The 20458-nt window shown below is 38.7% G+C and overlaps 1 protein-coding gene across 1 annotated transcript in view; it reads left to right on the top strand.

Moving 5' to 3' along the window:
* Positions 1–11653: 11653 nt before the first annotated feature.
* ITPRID1 (ITPR interacting domain containing 1) overlaps positions 11654–20458 on the top strand; it is a gene marked incomplete at both ends in the record, with an annotated part of 63662 nt that continues 54857 nt past the window's right edge. Inside the window, 4 exons of the mRNA XM_083379006.1 lie at positions 11654–11787; positions 14166–14212; positions 16200–16251; positions 18380–18463. Of these exons, the coding sequence (XP_083235132.1) occupies positions 11654–11787; positions 14166–14212; positions 16200–16251; positions 18380–18463 (317 nt within the window). The remainder of the gene's footprint in view (positions 11788–14165; positions 14213–16199; positions 16252–18379; positions 18464–20458) is intronic.

Here is a 20458-nt window from a genome sequence, read left to right as displayed (position 1 = left end):
AGGCAAACAAAGTCATAACCAAAAGCCAACATGGGTTTGTCGAAAACAGATCATGCCAGAGAAATCTTATTGCATTCTTTGACAAGGTGACAAAATTAGTGGACCAGAGGAATGCTGTGGATATAACTAACTTGGACTTCAGTAAGGCATTTAATAAAGTAGACCACAACCTACTGCCTGAAAGATAAAAAAATGTGGGTTAGACAGCATCACCACCAGATGGATTCGTAGCTGGCTGACTGGCCATAGTCAGGGTGTGGTCCTCAATGGAACTCCATCTACATGGATGGAAGTGTGTAATGAGGTTCCCCCAGGGCTCTGTCCTGGGTCCAGTATACTTCAACATCTTCATCAATTATTTGGATGAGGGATAGATGGGAAACTCAGCAAATTAACAGATGACACCAAGTTGGCAGGAATAGCCAACACTCCAGAAAATAGGCTTAAGGTACAGAAGGATCTTGACAGACTTGAATATTGGGTGCTATCTAAAAAAATGAAATCCAATGATGAAAAAGTAAGGTTCTACATGTAGGCAAGAAAAACCAAATGCACACGTACAATATAGGTGATATCTTGCTCAATAGTAGTAACTGTGAGAGAGATCTCGGAGTCCTAGTGGACAATCACTTAAATATGAGCCAGCAATGTGCTGCAGCTACCAAAAAAGCCAACACAGTGCTAGGCTGCATTAACAGAGGAATAGAATCAATATCACATGAAGTGTTAATACCACTTTACAATGCCTTGGTAAAGCCATACTTGGAATACTGCATTCAGTTTTGGTCACCACAATGTAAAAAAGATGTTGAGATACTCCCATAAGCACCTGCGCGGCCGCATTTTGCACCAGTTGAAGCCTCCGGGTGCACTTCAAGGGCAGCCCCATGTAGAGAGCATTGCAGTAATCCAGGTGAGAAGTGACGAGGGCGTGGGTAACTGTGCATAGGGCATCTTGGTCCAAAAAGGGGCACAACTGGTGCACTAGGCGAACCTTTGCGAAGGCCCCCCTGGTCACGGCCGTTAGATGATCTTCCAAGTTAAGCCGTGAATCCAGGAGGACACCCAAGTTGCGGGTCCTTGCTGAGGGGGGCAGTACCTCCCCCCATCAAAAGAGATGGAACTTGTTGGACAATATGAGATGCCGGTATCCACAGCCACTCGGTCTTGGAGGGGTTAAGCCTGAGCCTGTTCCTTCCCATCCAGACCCGCACCGCCTCCAGGCACCGGGACATCACGTCAAGGGCATCACTGGGTTGGCTCGGGGTGGAGATGAAAAGCTGGGTATCATCTGCATATTGGTGATACCTCACCCCAAAGCCACGAATGATCTCACCCAGCGACTTCATATAGATGTTAAACAGGAGGGGGGAGAGAACCAACCCCTGAGGCACCCCACAAGAAAGGGGTCTTGGGGTAGACCTCTGCCCCCCTGCAAATACAAACTGCAAATGGCCCAAGAGGTAGGAGGAGAACCACCGTAAAACAGTGCCTCCCACTCCCAACCCCTCAAGTCGTCGCAGCAAGATACCATGGTCGATGGTATCAAAAGCCACTGAGAGGTCAAGTAGGACCAGGACAGAGGAGCAACCCCTGTCCCGGGCCCACCAGAGATCATCTACCAGTGCGATCAATGCTGTTTCCGTGCTGTAGCCAGGCCTGAAACTGGAATGGTACAGGTCCAGATAGTCTGCTTCATCCAGGAATTGCAGGAACTGATGCACCACAACACTCTCAACAACCTTTGCTACAAAGCGAAGGTTGGAAACAGGATGATAATTATTCAATGAGGCCGGGTCCAGGGCAGGCTTCTTGAGGAGGGGCCTCACCACTGCCTCTTTTAAGGCAGAGGGGAAAACACCCTCTATCAATGAAGCATTGACAACTGCCTGGAGCCAGCCCCTTGTCACCTCCCCGGCGGCCGAAACCAGCCAGGAGGGACATGGGTCCAATAAACAAGTTGTAGCGCTCAGTTTATGCATAATCCTGTCCACATCATCCAGAGTCACATGGTCAAACTCATCCCAAATGGTATGATCAAGACCTGCCCTCTCCACTCCGCCAGACTCCGCCCAGTCGGAGTCCAAGCCAGTCTGGATCTGAGTGATTTTGTCCTGCAGATACTGTACAAATTCCTCAGCCCTACCCTGTAAGGGGTCATCCCTCGGTCCCTGGTTAAGCAGTGAGCGGGTCACTCTAAACAGGGCATCTGGGCAGTTATTTCCCTACCTTCATATTTGTGATTGGTAACCACATAGTTCAATCTTTCTCTTAGTCCGTGACTTTGGAAAGTATATAACAGAGATGCTCCTATTCACATATTCCAGACTTATAAAATCTCATTGTTTATTTCTCACAACTATCTCATTAGATGAAAATTATGGCTACTTGTTGATTTTCTATATTCAGACTGTCAATCTAGTGATGAATCATAATCTCTTGTGAGACTAAATAAAAAAAGTAAATGCACAAGTAAGATAATGAAATCCATTATGCATGGTAATCGTGAATGAAAATCTATGTACATGAGCCTTTGAAGTTTTGAATCAGAGAGTGAAAGTAAAAAATAAATGAAGGGTGGAAAACTGATTGGACTGCTAAACTGATATCTAAATAATGCATTTTCTACAGAGAATTACAGTAAGATCTAGGAATAGAAAGCATTAGCAATACCTGTGGATTTTGCACATCCCTACACTATCAACAGTCAGCTGGGGGTGGTCTCAGAAAGACAATGCAAAGCCTAGATTATTATGAAATCCCCTTTGTATTTTTGGATAACAACATTTAACTAGAAATAAGTGAAATGCAGGGAGAAATGTTAGTTAATTCTGAGAGTATGCATCCAAATATAACTAATTACTAATATAATGGCTATACAATCATGGTTTTGATTAGAGGTCTTTCTGACGAATATTTTTGTAGCACTACTGTACATTTTTGTCCCTGCCAGTTCTGGAACTTTCAGGAGCTCTTTGCATTCAGAATACCAAGTTGGGTGTCCTTCCTTCCTTTCTGTTACTTTGTAATGCAAATTCGAAGGGCTTTGTACCATTCAGCACTATATCCATGGCAACCCCTCCCCCCAAAAGAGGAGATAAGTTGGTAGTACATCCTTAGTGCAGCTTTACTCTTTTCCAAAAAGTCAAACTGTTTTAAAGGGGCAGCAACATCTTCCTTTGGAAGAAAAGTAGAGAGTTCTTGTTCTAGAATGCGCGTCAACCTTATCTCGCTTTTCTTTTATCTTGCATTTTCCCCTGATTCTCTTTGTAACTAAAATTTCAACTGATTATTGCCTTCTTCCTTTTGCTGAGTAGGCAATCAGAACATTATCTATTGTAGCTCCAAACACCCATAAAAGATCTATATTTGGTTAAAAAGAAAGAGAGGGAGAGAGCCTTTTGGCCTCTCATGGAAGGTTTTTTATCTCATTTGAGTTTGGAAAAACTGTCTAGAAAGAAAAGTTTGGGCATCTTAGCTTTTGAGTCCAGGAGTCTGGGGGAAAGTACAAATATAGAGGCACCGGGCTAGCAAAACTCTTCTCCCTTTATGAGCTGCAGAAAGGATTTTGACATCATCTGAGGACCTCTTCCTATAATGGTAAATTTTATTATTCTGTTCTCTATGTCTTTTATATCTGCTTCAGCTTGTATTTTGCACTTCTTAATAAGTCTTTTGAAATAATACTAATAAGAAATGTTTTTATAAATGCAGCAGAATTTTAGACTTGTATTCTAATATTGATCAGGATGCTTTCTTATAAACTCTTACTTGGAAGTAAGCAATGTCATTAGAAACATTGGAAAAATCTGGACAATGATGATAGCAGCAAAGGGTTAGCATTTTCTTCATTTCTCTGCTGCTACCTAGTGGCCATCTTAATTTTTGCATTTCTGATGCAAAATGTTTATTTATTTGTTTGTTGTTTGTTTAAAATAAGATGACTTGATATTTAATCAAATATCTGGGATCTTGACTGGTTATCATATAAAAAATGTAAATACATTATTGTTATTATTTAATCACTGCTCCTTTAAAATCTTGGTTTAGCATATTCTGTGAAGAAATTACAATATTCTTCATATTGTGAAGACTAAAACAGCCATATTTTAATAAATGTTTTAAACAAGATAGTTCCTTTATCTCATAGCACCACAGTTACCTGTAGCAAAGTTGCAGTTTCACTTCTTATTCAGTTCCTGATTCAGATGGAGTGCCAGTTCCAAGTCTGGTGTTGGTGAAGTAACTTAAAGTAGGTAAATTATGCAAATATATGCAGAGGTGAAAAATATTTATCACAGTAAAATCAGTAATTCTTTATTATTTTTAAAATTAAGTTGTGAACCACTGTTATTTTTTAACCCTGGGCATCTGAAGTTTGAATTACTGAGTAAATGCTAAGGTTTTCATCATGGTGGAACCCCAGAATTAATATAAAAAATGCCTTCCTCTTTCTTTTCTTTGCTATCTAGTCATCTTTCCTCTTCTAGTACATGAACTGAGACAAGAACAAGGAAAACTACCACAATCTGTGGCAATACAGAGTGAATGCATATAGTGAGGACATACAAATCAGATATGGTGATAGTAGTAGGATAGCAATAGCACTTAGACCTATATACCATCCCATTGAGCTTTACAGCACTTTCTGGGCGGTTTACAGAGTCCATATTGCTCTCAACGGAGTCCATATTGATAATTTTACCAACCTCAGAAGGATGGAAGGCTGACTCAACCTTGAGTAGGTCAGGATCAAACTCCAGACTGTAGGCAGAGCAATTACTTAATTTATATGAACCTATTTCCTATGCAAATACCATAGGCTTAGTTGTGGAGTGCAGCAAGTGAGATATATCTTATGACCTATTTCAAGAAGAGGCTTGGTTGCTGTTCTTTCCCTCATACTTCTTTCCTGTCACTTTAGCAAAGTGATCTCCTATATATATATAGGAGGAATATAGGGAGGGAACTTTTTTGGAGGGGGAGAAGAGAGAAGCAGAACTGTCCCACCTATCTTGAGATATTAAAAAGATTGCATGGGTTATTTATAGGAGGCAGACTCAGATGTTGTTCAAGGATGAATTTATTCCATATGCAAACAAGAATACCTTGTCAGCACAGTTTGACACTGTGTCCTTCTACCGCTTTCTAAGTTACAGGTTTTGGAACTCAGATATTTATCTTTCAGATTTCTTCATTTTCATCTTACAAGCTTTTCTACTTATATTAAGATGGGCCAATACTGAGAATCATTATCTAATGAGAAGTATAGCATTCTCCATCTCTCTTCACCTATGTGGAATCTCCAGCTAGACCAGAGAGAGGGACCAAGAGGGCCCCAAATTTAGGGTCTTTGCTTACTGCAGTAAGCAGCACAAGCCAAACCTCCTTCAGAATCCTCGAAGCCTTAACTTGATTACCCAAGGGATAGTGACATTCTTTTTAAAAAAATAATTTTATTAAACTTTTCAAGATAATAAAATACAAATGAAAATAGTGGAAAAATGAAGAAGGGAAAAGGGGAGAGAGAAAAAATATTTGAGGGGCTGCCACAAAGTAGAAGGAGTCAAACTATTCTCCAAAGCACCAGAAGACAGGATAAGAAGCAAAGGATGAAAACTAATCAAGGAGAAGACAAACCTAGAATTAGCAGAAATTTCCTGACAGTAAGAACAATAAATCGGTGGAATCAGGTTGCCTTCAGAAGTTGTGGGTGCTCCATCCCTGGAGGCTTTTAAAAAGAGATTGGACAGCCATTTGTCTGAAATGATATAACTTCTTCTGCTTAAGCAGGAGGCTAGAATAGAAGACCTCCAAGGTCCCTTCCACTTCTGTTATTCTGTTATTCTTTTCTTTAATTAGAGCAGTTAATTTAGCCATCTCTACTTGTTTCATCAGTTTTTCCAGCCATTCATTTATTGCAGAAATTAGAGTGCCTTTCCATTTTTGTACATAAAGCATTCCTGCTGCTGTCAATATACACAACAGCAAGGTTCCAGGTTTTTTTTTTTAAGTTAAGCTTTTAAAAATGGTCTATGGTTTAATTTTTTATATTCACTTTAGATCCAATGAGATTGTTGTAACATAGTTGACTAGCAATAAACTACTGTTAGATTCTTCATGAGTGGTTCTGGTTGCTTTTGCCTAATGCTGCTGTCAAACAGAGACCTCTGTCAGCACTTTCCCAAATTTAATGTCTTAGAGTAATAATATATTGCTGATTAACCTAAAACTTTCCTTTAAAATTCCCAGGTTTGCTTTTCTAGCTCCAGCTGTTGGTATTTATATACGTATCTTTTTATGATTTTTGGCTCATAGATGATTATACAGCTTTTATAAATGTATGAGTTTATGTCCTGTGCCTGCATATGCTGGGGGGTTTTGTATCATTTCCCTTGGATATCTGGGTCTGTCTCTCTCATTTAGCAGTATAATGTTCTCTGATGTCCAATGTGTGAATATTAAAAGGATTCTATTTTCATAAATTAATGTTCATAGTTTATGCTAAAAATGAATAAGCAATATCCTGGTACTAGGGATTTTGCTATTAACATTGGATAGGTACTACTTTACAGTACTGCTGTTTCCAAAAAATAAAGTCAGTTTCTTCATATCTAGATGTAGGAATCTTTGGAAATAGACGAAAGCCTGTGCCCGCTCCCTAAACAATTCTTCAGTTGTTCCTCCTCCAAATTTAATTTCATTTTAAAGTCTTCATTATTATGTCAATAATGTCCTAATATTATAGAATTTACTTGATTGATTCCATTTATATTCTTCTCCTTCAGAAGTTTAAGATGGCATACATGCTCTTTCATGACATCCAGAATTTATGGCTGCCGAGGTTCTCTCATTCCATTAGTAGACTGGCTAAAAATTATCACTGAATTCTTTGTAAAACAAGTTATCTTACAGACAAATAGTGGTCTTAATTTGCACTTACAAGTGGAGGTTGGCAGGAGAATGATTGGCTCTGTATATTTGTGAAGTCTGTATTTAGAAGCCTATCCACAATTAAATGGATCACTGTCACAAAATTAAAATGAAGGATATCACAGCATTTCAGCATGTGTTCATGGTTATATACATTCTTCTTGGGTGGCTAATAGTTTTTAAATCTCTACATCTTTAGAACTGTTGTTATTCTAACTAGTTAAACTGGCACCTGAAGAATCACCAGTCCTACCAAAATATATTTCCTAAGAAAATTATAATATAAATGAGTCCTGAAGATAGGAAGTAATGAGCCCCAGTTGGTAATGCATTTAAAGATGTGAGACCACTGTAGGAAAGATATCAATTCTGATAAAAGTGGGCTGTTCCTGCAATTACTGGAGTAAGGTGATGCTGAATCAAATATGGATGTATGGAGGAACATTTGCTGTTGAGGCACTGGAGACTTTGCTGTGGCTTTATAGTTTTGTTATTTTTATTGTTGCTTTGCAAGTTGCCCAGGTTAATGGCATATTAGATTGGTAGTTGTGTAAGTCTTTTTATTATATAAAAAAGCAAAGGAACAAATAAAGCTAGTTTATGGAGAAAGGTAGGAACAAAAGATAAAGCAAAACTAAAGATGTAGGCAAAAAGTATCAGTAAATAATCAATTGCAGGGGCTATAATCAAAATTACAATGTCACATTCATTTCAGTGGGTCTATTGTTTAAATATGGCTATGCTTTAGAAATAACTTCACAGTTAGCACACACTATATAATGAGCCCATCTACTAAATTATGTAGCATTATGCATAAAAAAAAAGAATAGAGAGGGTTATTACTTTTCCGGATGTAATGCAAGCATCAATTATGTGAGCTATACCAAAAAAAAGAAAAAAGAAACACTACAATATCTAGCAAAGACCTTCCCCCCCTAAAAATAGTAAAATAGATCCCATTGTCATGAATATGTTATTTAGCCTATATAATAATGTTCAGTTACTATCACATAAAATGATCTTGTTTATTTTTACAAGTCTTCAGATTCATATACTGAGTTGTCTTCAGAATTCCATCATAATGAAACTAAAAATATTCAAAAAAAGAAGAGAGAACTCTTCTTATCAACCAAATTGTCATGGACAAAATTAGATGACGATTTCCCATCTCCACAAATAGCAGTAGACCACACCTCTTCTGCTCTGCAATTTGGTAAGGAATTCTCGAGATATTAAAGTAGCTTTACATAAGAACTTACTCAGTATAGCTTTTTCTTGTCCCTCTTGAATAAAGAAGAATGCTTTCATTCGGATCAAAAGTTCCATGATGTATTCTAGATATTACCTAAAAGTCACTGAAATAAGATATAAAGATGGATAATTTGATGTAATATTTTGATATTAATATCAGTGTTTTGACTTTAATATCTCACTTCAAAGGGTTGTTGTGGGGAAATTAGGAGGAGGAAGGTGTGTTGGATACATTTGCCATTTAACTTATTTGCAAAAATGTGTGATGCAAATGAATGAATAACTAAATTAAAGATTTTTTATAGTATTTGTAGTATATACTACTTATAGTATATGTATTCCCCTTCATGGATTACTGCCTGGTCGTGGCAAAGGGGCTTGTGTAAGTCAATGAAGCTATGAGCTATGCCATGCAGGGCCACTCAAAACAGACAGGTCATATCAGAGAGTTCTGACAAAACATGATCCACTGGAGGAGGAAATGCCAACCCACTCCAATATCTTTGCCATGAAAACCCCATGGACAATACCAAAAGGCAAAAAGATATGATGCTGGAAGATGAGCCCCTCAGGTCGGAAGGCATCCAATATTCTACTGGGGAAGAGCAGAGGGCTAGTACTAGTAGCGCCAGAAAGAATAAAATGACTGGGCCAAAGCCGAAAGGATGCTTAGCTGTGGATGCATCTGGTGGTGAAAGGAAAGTATGATGTTGTAAAGATTTATTCTCCATAGGAACCTGGAATGTAAGATTCATGAATCAAGGAAAGCTGGACGTGGTCAAACAAGAGATAACAAGACTGAACATCGACATCTTAGGAATCAGCGAACTAAAATGGACAGGAATGGGTGAATTTAATTCAGATGACCATCAGGTATACTACTGCAGGCAAGAATCCCTCAGAAGAAATGGAGTAGCCTTCATAGTCAATAAAAGAGTAGGAAAAGCAATACCATCCTCAAAATGACAGAATGATCTCAGTTCGAATCCAAGGCAAACCATTCAATATCACAGTAGTCCAGGTCTATGCCCCAACCACCAATGCTGAAAAGGATGAAATTGACCGGTTCTATGAAGCCCTACAGCACCTTATAGAACTAACACCAAAAAATTATGTCTTTATCATCATGGGGGATTGGAATGCTAAACTAGGAAGCCAAAAGATAACCGTAATAACAGGCAACTTTGGCCAAAAGATAACTGGAATAACAGGCAAGTTTGGCCTCAGAGTACAAAATGAAGCAGGGCACAGGATGACAGAATTCTGTCAAGAGAGTACGATGGTCATAGCAAACACTCTTTCTCAACAACCCAAGAGACAGCTCTACACATGGACATCACCAGATGGTCAACACAGAAATCAGATTGGCTATGTGCTCTGCAGCCAAAGCTGGAGAAGCTCTATACACTCAGTAAAAACAAGACCAGGAGCTGACTGTGGCTCAGACCATGAGCTTCTCATTGCAAAATGTAGGCTTAAACTGAAGAAAGTAGAGAAAAGCACTAGGCCACTCAGGTATGAACTAAACCATATCCCTGATCAATACACAGTAGAGGTGACAAATAGATTTAAGGAATTAGATCTGATAGAGTGCCTGAAGAATTGTGGACAGAGGTTTGCAACATTGTACAAGAGGAAGCAACTAAAACCATCCCCAAGAAAAAGAAATGCAAGAAAGCAAAATGGCTGTCTGAGGAAGCTTTGCAAATAGCTGAGAAAAGGAGGGAAGCGAAAGGCAAGGGAGAAAAAGAAAGATACGCCCAATTGAATGCAGAATTCCAGAGAATAGCTAAAAGAGATAAGAATGTCTTCTTAAATGAACAGTGCAAAGAAATAGAAGAAAACAATAGAATAGAGAGGACCAGAGATTTCTTCAAGAAAATTGAAGATATGAAGGGAATGTTTCATGCAAAGATGGGCATGATAAAGGACCAAAATGTCAGGGACCTAACAGAGGCAGAAGTGATTAAGAAGAGGTGGAAAAATTACACAGAAAAACTATACAAGAATGAGCTTAATGTCCCTGATAACCAAGATGAGGTTGTCACTGACCTCAAACCAGACATTCTAGAATGTGAAGTGAAGTGGGCCTTAGGAAAGCTGAGGAACAACAAAGCTAGTGGAGGTGACAGTATTCCAGCTGAGCTATTCAAAATCTTCAAGGACGATGCACTAAAAGTGCTACATTCAATTTGCCAGCAAATTTGGAAAACTCAACAGTGGCCACAGGATTGGAAAAGATTAGTTTACATTCCAATTCCAAAGAATGTTCAAACTATCCCACCATAGCACTCATTTCACATGCTAGTAAAGTTATGCTTAAAATCCTACAAGCTAGACTCCAGTAGTATGTGGATCGAGAACTACCAGAAGTACAGACAGGATTTCGAAGAGGCAGAGGTACTAGAGATCAAATTGCCAAGATATGCTGGATCAACCCTGACTGTTCTTTAGAAGGCCAGATCCTGAAGTTGAAACTCAAATACTTTGGCCACCTAATAAGAAGGAAGGACTCACTGGAGAAGAGCCTAATGCTGGGAAAGATTGAGGGCAAGAGAAGAAGGGGACGACAGAGAATGTGGTGGCTGGATGGAGTCACTGAAGCAGTAGCCATGAGCTTAAATGGATTCCAGAAGATGGTAGAGGACAGGAAGGCCTGGAGGAACATTGTTCATGGGGTTACGATGGATCGGACACAACTTCACAACTAGCAACAACAATACCTTTAAGCTAAACATGTTTTTTTAGATAGGTTGAGGCCTCAAATTACATTCCAGCAAGAAAGGCTATTTCCCTTCCTGATGAACAGTTGCTTAAATTTGATACAACTGTTGTTTGGAAGCTCTTGCAGAAAGCCAACATTCAAAAGGCTGCGGGTCCTGATAATATCCCTGGGCGAGTACTTAAGGAGTGTGCTGATAAGCTGGCCCCTGTTCTTACAGACAGTTCAATCTTTTGTTGCATCAGGCCATGGTTCCATCATGTTTTAAGACTGCAATCATTGTACCAGTCCCCCCAAGATTTATAATTACATACCTTAATGATTACCATCCAGTTGCATTCACTTCCATTATGATAAAGTGTTTTGAGAGATTAGTAAAGAACTATATTGCTTTACGCTTTCCCTCCACATTTGACTCATTACAGTTTGCTTATTGGACAAATTACTCTGTAGATGATGCACTTTCTTGTGTGCTTCATCTTAGTTTGGCACACTTGGAGGAGAAAAATACTCATGTGCAAATACTGTTTGTTGATTTTAGTTCGGCATTCAACACAATCATTCCTCAGCATTTGGTGTACAAACTGGGCCTACTAGGTTTTAATATTTCCTTACGTAACTGGATACTTGACTTCCTTATTGATAGGCCCCAGTTTGTGCAAGTTTGGAAGAAAAGTTTCCAATTCCATTTTCTTGAATATGGGTTCCCCACAGCACTGTGTTTTGAGTCCATTACTGTTCACCTTGATGACCCATGACTGTTGTGCTAAGTCTACTACGATTCATATTGTGAAATATATGGATGACATGGCACTGGTGAGTCTTATCTGGGATGTTAACAAAGATTCTTATAGGGAGGAGCTGAAGGTGTGGATGGACTGGTGCAATAGAAATAGAAACTCAACAGTGGCCACAGGATTGGAAAAGATCAGTTTACATTCCAATTCCAAAGAAAGGCAGTGCCAAAGAATGTTCAAACTATTGCACCATTGCACTCGTTTCACATGCTAGTAAAGTTATGCTTAAAATCCTACAAGCTAAACTCCAGCACTATGTGGATCGAGAATTACCAGAAGTACAGGCAGGATTTCGAAGAGGCAGAGGAACTAGAGACCAAATTGCCAACATACACTGGATCATGGAGAAAGCTAGGCAGTTCCAGAAAAACATCTACTTCTGCTTCATTGACTATGCTAAAGCATTTAATTGTGTGGATCACAAAAAACTGTGGCAAGTTCTTAAAGAGATGGGAGTACCAGACCATCTTATTTGTCTCTTGAGAAACCTATATGTGGGTCAAGAAGCAACAGTGAGAACTGGACACGGAACCACTGATTGGTTCAAAATTGGGAAAGGAGTCCGGCAAAGCTGTATACTGTTGCCCTGCCTGTTTAACTTATGTGCAGAGCACATCATGAGAAAGGCAGGGCTAGATGAATCAAAAGTTAGAATTAAGATTGCTGGGAGAAATATCAACAGCCTAAGATATGCAGATGATACCAGTCTAATGGCAGAAAGTGAAGAGGAACTAAAGAGCCTCTTGTTGCGGGTGAAGAAGGAGAGTGCAAAAGTTGGCTTGAAACTTAAAATTAAGAAAACCAAGATCATGGCATCTGGCCCTCTCAATTCCTGGCAAATAGATGGGGAAGAAATGGAGGTAATGACAGATTTTATTTTCCTGGGCTCCAAGATCACCGCAGATGGGCACTGCAGCCAAGAAATTAAAAGACGCTTGCTCCTGGGGAGGAAAGCCATGGCAAATCTAGACAGCATACTAAAAAGCAGAGACATCACCTTGCCATCAGGCTATGGTCTTCCCAGTTGCAATGTATGGCTGTGAAAGTTGGACCATAAGTAAGTCTGAGCACCAAAGAATTGAGGCCTTTGGTGTGCTGGAGAAGACTCCTGCGAGTCCAAGGGACTGCAAGGTGATCAAACCGGTCAGTCCTAGAGGAGATCAACCCTGACTGCTCTTTAGAAGGCAGAACCTGAAGTTGAAACTCAAATACTTTGGCCACCTAATAAGAAGGAAGGCCTGGAGGAACATTGTCCATGGGGTCGCGATGGGTTGGACACGACTTAGCAACTATCAACGACAACAACAAGTATATGTATTAGGAACCATAGTTATTACTTGGTTCATAGATACATGGACTGAAATTCCAGTTTTCTTTTTAAGAACAGAAAAAGACAATGTGAAGATTGACTATTACATACTAACATGTTAATTTAATGTTAAATTTCTTATGCACCATTACAACCCTGCACTCGTCCAGATAGTTATTGAAGTAGAGGTTAAGTGAGATATATTATCTGACTCACAATCTACATTATTTTGTTATGATTTCATTATAAAAATAAAAGAAAAGTGGGGAAAAAAACACTTGTTTAGTCTTGAACTCCTTGAAAGAAGTTTAGGACAGACAAATAAATAATATGATGTTTTGTCAAATTTTTAGTGGGCCACAAGAAGGAAAATCTCTACAACAGGATGGATTCTGGCTTCTAGTATGTATAAGCAATTCTTCTTTGGATAAGTATTTTTAACAAAGTTTTATCTACAAGAATATATGTATGAATACTGTGCCTCAATTACTAGAATATTTAATATGCATTCTTAGCACGAATTTTGGTGTAATTATTTGCATATTAATTATGCAAAATCAATCAGTTAGTACAGAGGCTTACATTTTGTGGGTTCTGATCCCCAATAGAATAATGAGTAAATTTGAATGTATCACATTCACTCTTACTCTGCCTGAAATTTCTGCTGCTGGATCCAGGTTCTAGGCTCTTCTTCAATGGCCTTTGCAGTTGCAACAACTTTCCTGAGTCAAAGCTGCCAAAGTGATCATCAGTATCAAGACTGATTTGACTTAACCTCATTTTCTCTCTTTTCTGCAAATGATTTTTCCTGAGCTTCTTGCTAGTACGGGGTGTCACACTGAGTGCCAGCTTCAGTGTTGTCCCTCACAACATTTATTTTAATTAAATTTTTATTAATGTGCTTCCTGGATAGTAAAAATATTTCAAAATATTTCAAAATATTATCTAGGTACAGGAATGGTAAAATAAGATAAGATAAAAGTATATCATATTAGTGTGAATATACATCTAAACTATCTTTTCCATTTGAGAAGTTTCTTGGTTTGAAGGCGTCTTGGTTAGATTTGATTTGTAACTAAATTTATGGGTGTTCTGGTTATTCATGTTTTTCTCTGGAACAATATCAAATCTTCTACTACCCTTACTTCAACAGCTTAGCAGCAAACAAAACATTACAAGAAAGCCAAGATAAAACAGAAGGTAATTGTATAATTGAATTGTATTATTGGGAATATGTTGGTGTAAGAAGAGTACATAGAGTAGATCAATGGGGGAAACAATCCTTATATCATTTATTTAATAATAACAATCATTTATTAATATATATTTTAAAAATACTGTAGATCAGAAATAAGTTCAGATAAAGTTGAAAGTTGATTGTCTGACTAGATTTATTTCCAATTTATTATTATTATTATTATTATTATTATTATTATTGTTGTTGTTGTTGTTGTTGTTGTTGTTGTTGTTCTTTCTTTAAAATGTCTTCATTGTTCATTTCTCCTCAGAAAATCTGGTATTTGATTCTTGAAATTTGGTATTAATTTATACTTCAAATGATAATCTTTAGATGGCTATGATTGCTATGAAAATGTATTAAGTAACTGAAAATTGCTAGTTGGACTTCCTTGTAATAACTTGGACTTCCTTGCATAATAATATTCCATAGTAAGATGGATGCAATCACATTTGAGCTATTTGATTCTTGTTTTCTAAAGTCAACTTTTTCATATCAAGGAGAGCACACTGAAACCATTTGGCCTACTATGAGTTCATATTTGTTTACATTACATAGTTCACAGTTCTCATCTGTGTTTCTCAGAAATTTCTGTAGTGAGGTTTCCCCTTCCAACCAGTTACTTCCTGAGCAGAAAATAGATGTATATTTTGTTGTACATTACTTACTTTAGAGAAAGGATAGACATCTGAATTCCATCTAACCCAATTGCATTTTGGAGTTTTTGTCCTGGTCATTTTGAGGCAGGTAGAAGAAAAGTTAGAACACAATCTCTCAAATCAGTTTAACATTGCTTCAGTAACAAACAGGCCTCAAAACAAGCAAAGGAGAAATTATGTCAGAAAATTTGAAGAAGAGACTTCTCTTTATTCTTTCCTTTAGCCATGACTAGCACTTCAGTCGTATTTATAGGGTCCTGTGGGAGGAATTCTCTCCTGGCCACTTCCTTTGGAAGTGGAAATGGAAGCATCAGAAGCCAGGAGCTATTTGTAAGATTATTCTACAATGAAAGATAGAACATTCTATATACTAATAACAGCAGAAGAAGGGAAATGATGAAACATGTATCACAATGCTGTGATGAAAATTAGCCCCTTACATACTTGTGTATGATATTGCAATAAAATAACAAAAGGGTGGAACTTGCATCATGACATTTTATACATATTATATTAGTTTTGCAACCTTGTGCAAAAGTCTTTGTGGCCACCTTATAGCTAAAAAACATGTACAGAAAACATTCTACCAATAGAAGTTCAAAAGCAATTTCACATTTACCAAACTGAACGAAAGCTAGTGGAAAAATTGTGGAGTATATTTACTATCCAAAGTATAACCCTGGCAGCAATGTTACATTTTTGAGATGCTTACTTTTCCACCATTAAGGAATGTCAGTCAGGATAAGCCCAGTCATTTTTCTTCCCAAGATTAAGTATAGCCAGATGTCGCATGAAGTAGCAGGAATTCAACACTGACAAAAGGTTAGAGTTCTCCATGAGCATGTTAGGTAGAAGTAGACTGGTTTAGGGTATAATAAAAGCTGGGTGGCAGCTCTCATTATACCCTTTTTGAAGAAATAACCAGAAAAGTGGCCTATGAGGAAAGGGAATAGATCTGCTTTTATTTTCCCAACATCTGTCACATAAGCTGATCATCACCCTTCTTAGAGTAGGTATCACAAATGTTTGGTGAAGGTTTACTTTCTGCTCTAAAAATAATCAGATAAATTGATTTTTTTTTGCAACCCAAAAAGATTACCATAGGAAAACGAATTTCCAAGTTCTCTGATTGTTTCAATCTTTGAATAAATTGTTTTGCTACAATTGTGTCTTCTTTCCCAAAGTATAATCCCATAATATTCCAATTTTATTTAAAATTGTCTGGATTATCTATACTTTTGAATGGTGAACAGAATAAAAAGAAATAAAAAATGAAATACATTTTTTGCAGCTCTTTCAACTCCTTTGAGCATGGTACAAATGACTGTGCAAAACTACATGCGGTAGGTTTACACATTGTGTTAAACTATCTAATAGGAAATATACACTTGTATTTCAAAATTTCAAAAAAGGAAATGCAGTTAATTATGTAGGAAAGCTCATGATGCCTTAATGGGGTAAGGGCAGGAAAAATAACACAGTGACAAAAATTAAAAATTCTTAGTATTAAGCTTCATGTGCCATGCATATAATCAGCCAGAGTTGTATGTGAATGTAAATCTAAAGTTTTCTTGCTAAAATATGGATTAATATTTGATGTTAATACAACAAGCAAGTACTACAAGAAGGTTAAGTGATTAATGCCCTCCTTGATGCATATCCATAAGTTCATTAACATAATATAGATTAGACTAAGTACAGTATAGCTCTCTGATAACATTTGTCTGCACTTAAGAAGCTACTGCACAATAATTGCATGGAGAAATAATCACATATTTCTGATTATACACGGCTGGTGGCCATTTCCACAACTTTTACTCTGCTCTTTCTAGCTGATGAAATCATGGCAGAAATATTCATACATGAGTGAGTGCCTATGCACTTACGCTACCATACTGTGTGTTCACACATAAATGTTCCCACTGCAGGACATGTAGCATAAAGAATAATCACTTACTGTATGTGCCCCTTCCAAAATCACTGTAAACTTGCATGTTTGCACATGATGTGGGTGTCCTCATGTGCAGTCTTGTCTATTTTTAATTTTGATGGGATTGTGTGTTGAGAAATGTGGCATGTTAATGCAACAAATATTATTTCCAGAAATTGTTTGTTTAAGAATAACAGTAGTGACAGTTGCCAGGTTATTATTTCTTCACTTGCTCATTCAGTAGTAGGAGTCAGAGCTGGATACTTCTTTTGGGTAGATGTTGTCCAGATGATTTTGTTTAATTGTGAAACTTCTTCACAATATGGGTTTGGAAGATAATAATGCACTCTTCATTTAATTAGCACAGGTCTGCTCTTTGCTTATAGCAGACACTTCCTGGAGCTCTGATGGGTGTTCTGTTGCTGATTCTTTCTGGGTAATAACCTCTACAAACAAATAAATAGAGTAACTGTACATGTGGGACTTTCTTTCATCCCAACTTCCAGACTTAAGAACAAGTTAGGTGGCTGAGGCTCCTCTGTGAGTTTAAACATAAAAAGAACACATACGGTTTTGTAACTTCACAGGACAATTCTTTTATAATAATATAATAATGATAGTATAGTTATTTCCAGACAATATAGATTTTAGATTTTATTAGATTTATATACTGCCCTTTCCTGAAGGACTCAGGGCGGTTTACAGGAAATTTTAAAATTATACTAATACAAAATAAAAAGTTAAAAGACAAATAAAAGATTAAATTATCCCTGAAAATAAAACCCAGTTAAAATTCTCAGCCTGGGTCAGAGAGCTCAAAGAGCCAAGTCTTCAGGTCTCGGTGGAATGAATGTAGGTCAGGGGTAGTCCTGAGCTCCACGGGCAGCTGGTTCCAGAGGGCAGGCGCACCCACAGAAAAGGCCCTCCCCCTGGGTGTTATCTGCCGGCAATCTTTTACCGCCGGCACCCTGAGAAGACCCTCTCTCTGCGAGCGCACTGGACGAAGGGAGCTTGATGCTGGCAGCAGGTGTTCCCTCAAATATCCCGGACCCAAGCCATTTAGGGCTTTATAGGTCATTACCAGCACCTTGAATCTCAATATAACATATAACAATATGTATATAACAATCTCAATATAATCATATAACAAATGATTCTAGTGCTACTTACATGTGTTCTACCCAGGGCCTTGTGACAAGCAACCATAACTATCTAAATGGTAGGTAGTTCAAAAAAAAAATCTTCTCCCCATAGGATCCCAAATATATGCCATCTGTCAGAAGCAAAGAAGCTCTGCCACCTTTATAATTAGCATTTACTGGTACCTAACACCTACATTCTAACACCTACTGTAACATACTGTTCCTGAGAATAAGCGTGCTTGCATGGTGCTGTTACATGCTTTGCTACTGAACAGCTCTTTCAAAGAATCATTTCTTACTAAAATAAAGATGCAACTGTTTACTCCAGAAAGAAATTACAATGTCATCTCAAAGGACTTCAAGTGTAAACAAATTTCATGCTGCTTTCTCCCATTCCAGTTCCCTGCATTACTTTTCACAAATGCCTGTTCTCTCAAGATGGAATAATGCCAGCTCACCTCATTCGCTCCTCAGTCCAAAAAGGTCAGTGGTGGCCTAATTTTAATGTTTAGAGCTTTTACATTGTCATCCAGCCAGCTCTAGATACATGAAGGTCCCAAGCACATGGGTACCAGGGAAGGCAAGATGCACATATGTGCATATTGACAAATTGGTTTTTCTTTAGCAGATGTTCTCTTAGGTATCCCTGCGGTCTTTTTATGGTGACAAATGCATCAGATTGTGTACAAGTTATGATTAGAAATATTCAGAATAATTTTTCCCTTTTTGCCCTTGCATGTCTTGTTGTCTAATGGAATGGAGGGATGAAATGGAACAGATTTTTTTGGTGAGTCTCTCACAGTGCTAATTGGAACAAATTGAAACTCAATTAGGAAATATAGTTCTCCTATTGCTACTGATTTTCATGCTGAAACCACATTTCCCCAGATAGCCCAGTGACTGTTCATAGCTATAATAATGTGCCTGGTCTCCGAGAAAGCAGAAATACTTTCCTTTGAAGTAAGAAGTTAAATGATTCACTGAGTAGGGGGGGATAAAATTCAACTGCAGGAATAAAGCAGTGCAGTAGTTATTGAAAGGAAGGGGTCTGGAGAGACTCTAAATAAAAGAAATCTAATGCAGGAGCATCAGACCCTCTTATGGGTCCAATGGCATGATTACAAAGACAGCAGATTTTGATGTCTTTGAAGTGACCTTAAAACGAGAAGGGGGAATTTGAGGGAAAATAGTTTCTGAGCTCAATCCTAATTCTAAGAGTTCAAATCATTACCCATGATCTAACTGACAAGTTTCCCTAACCAGCAGTCCAGAAATCTGAACCGGTTACATGAAAGAAGTCTTGAGAGCATAAGGAATGAAATCACTTGGTATTTTCTCATTACATTTCAATTAGGGCTTATCATTTCCATACCATCTTAGAAGCTTTCTTCTTAAATTCTGCTGATGATTCTAGAATAAACCCACTCGTGCCTCCTGCTAAAGGATCAGATGGCATTTGTGGCCTTTGCACCAGCTTCAGTTTGTGCAACAGCTGCAGCCTTTCCTAGATCAGTCATGAATCCCTGCATTCAGCCACTCAAGCCCTAGTCATCTCTTGTCTGGATTACTGCAAGGCACTTTACATGGGACTTGCCAAGGTGTTGGCTATGATTTTTAAAGCCCTCCATGCCATAGGTCCATATTATTTGATGAACCATCTCATCCCACTAAGACAAACCTGCCCTACTCATGCCAACAGAGGGGGCCTGCTGAGAATCCTACCGGTCAAAAAAACTCTGACAGGGAAGAGCCTTCTCTGTTGTAGTGCTGGCCCTCTCTGAAATATCCTGCCCCTCCCCCCAGGTGAGTTTTCCCCCACTCTCCAGGGCATGATGACCTGGCTCTGCCGGTTGGCCTGGGGAGCCAATAGGAGGATATATCACTGGAGGTGGCTACTGGACTAATTATCTGACCTTGCCCCCCCATGCTTTCTGCTGCCCCTCCATCCATCTTCTTTAATTTCATATTATTGTACTTTCATTGTTTATTTTTATTGTTTCATTCCTTTGCTATTGTTACATTTACATCCCCCCCATGTTACATACCAATCCCCCGGGTGCCTTCGATCCTAACAGGGAAACCCTAACCCGGCAGCCGTTGACAGTTGACAGCTGTCAAAAGGCTGCTGGAAGAAGACACGCATGCGCACGAGCCAACAGGCAGCCATTGACAGTGACAGCTGTCAAAAGGGCTACCAGGAGCATTCACGCATGTGCCAAGACTGATCCAGCTGACAGCCGCCGAAGCTGTCAGAACGCCGGTTCCCAAACAGGTCCACCAGCCAGCCAGCCGGTCAGCTGGCGGATTCCCCAAGCAGCCAAGCAAGCACAGCCCCCAGGAGCTGTCAGGCTGCCGGAAGGCTATTGGCTGCCGCCCTAGCGGCGGGAAAGCACGGTTCCCTGATTGGTCGTTATGTTTGACAGTTCTCTATATAAAGCTGGTTTCATGCGCCTGTCAGCTGTCCGGAGCTGAAGCTAA

Source organism: Vipera ursinii (genome assembly GCF_947247035.1).
Source record: "Vipera ursinii genome assembly, chromosome: Z".
Lineage (NCBI taxonomy): Eukaryota > Metazoa > Chordata > Lepidosauria > Squamata > Viperidae > Vipera > Vipera ursinii.
Note: the sequence above shows the minus strand (reverse complement) of the source record. Positions and strands in the feature narration are given on the sequence as shown.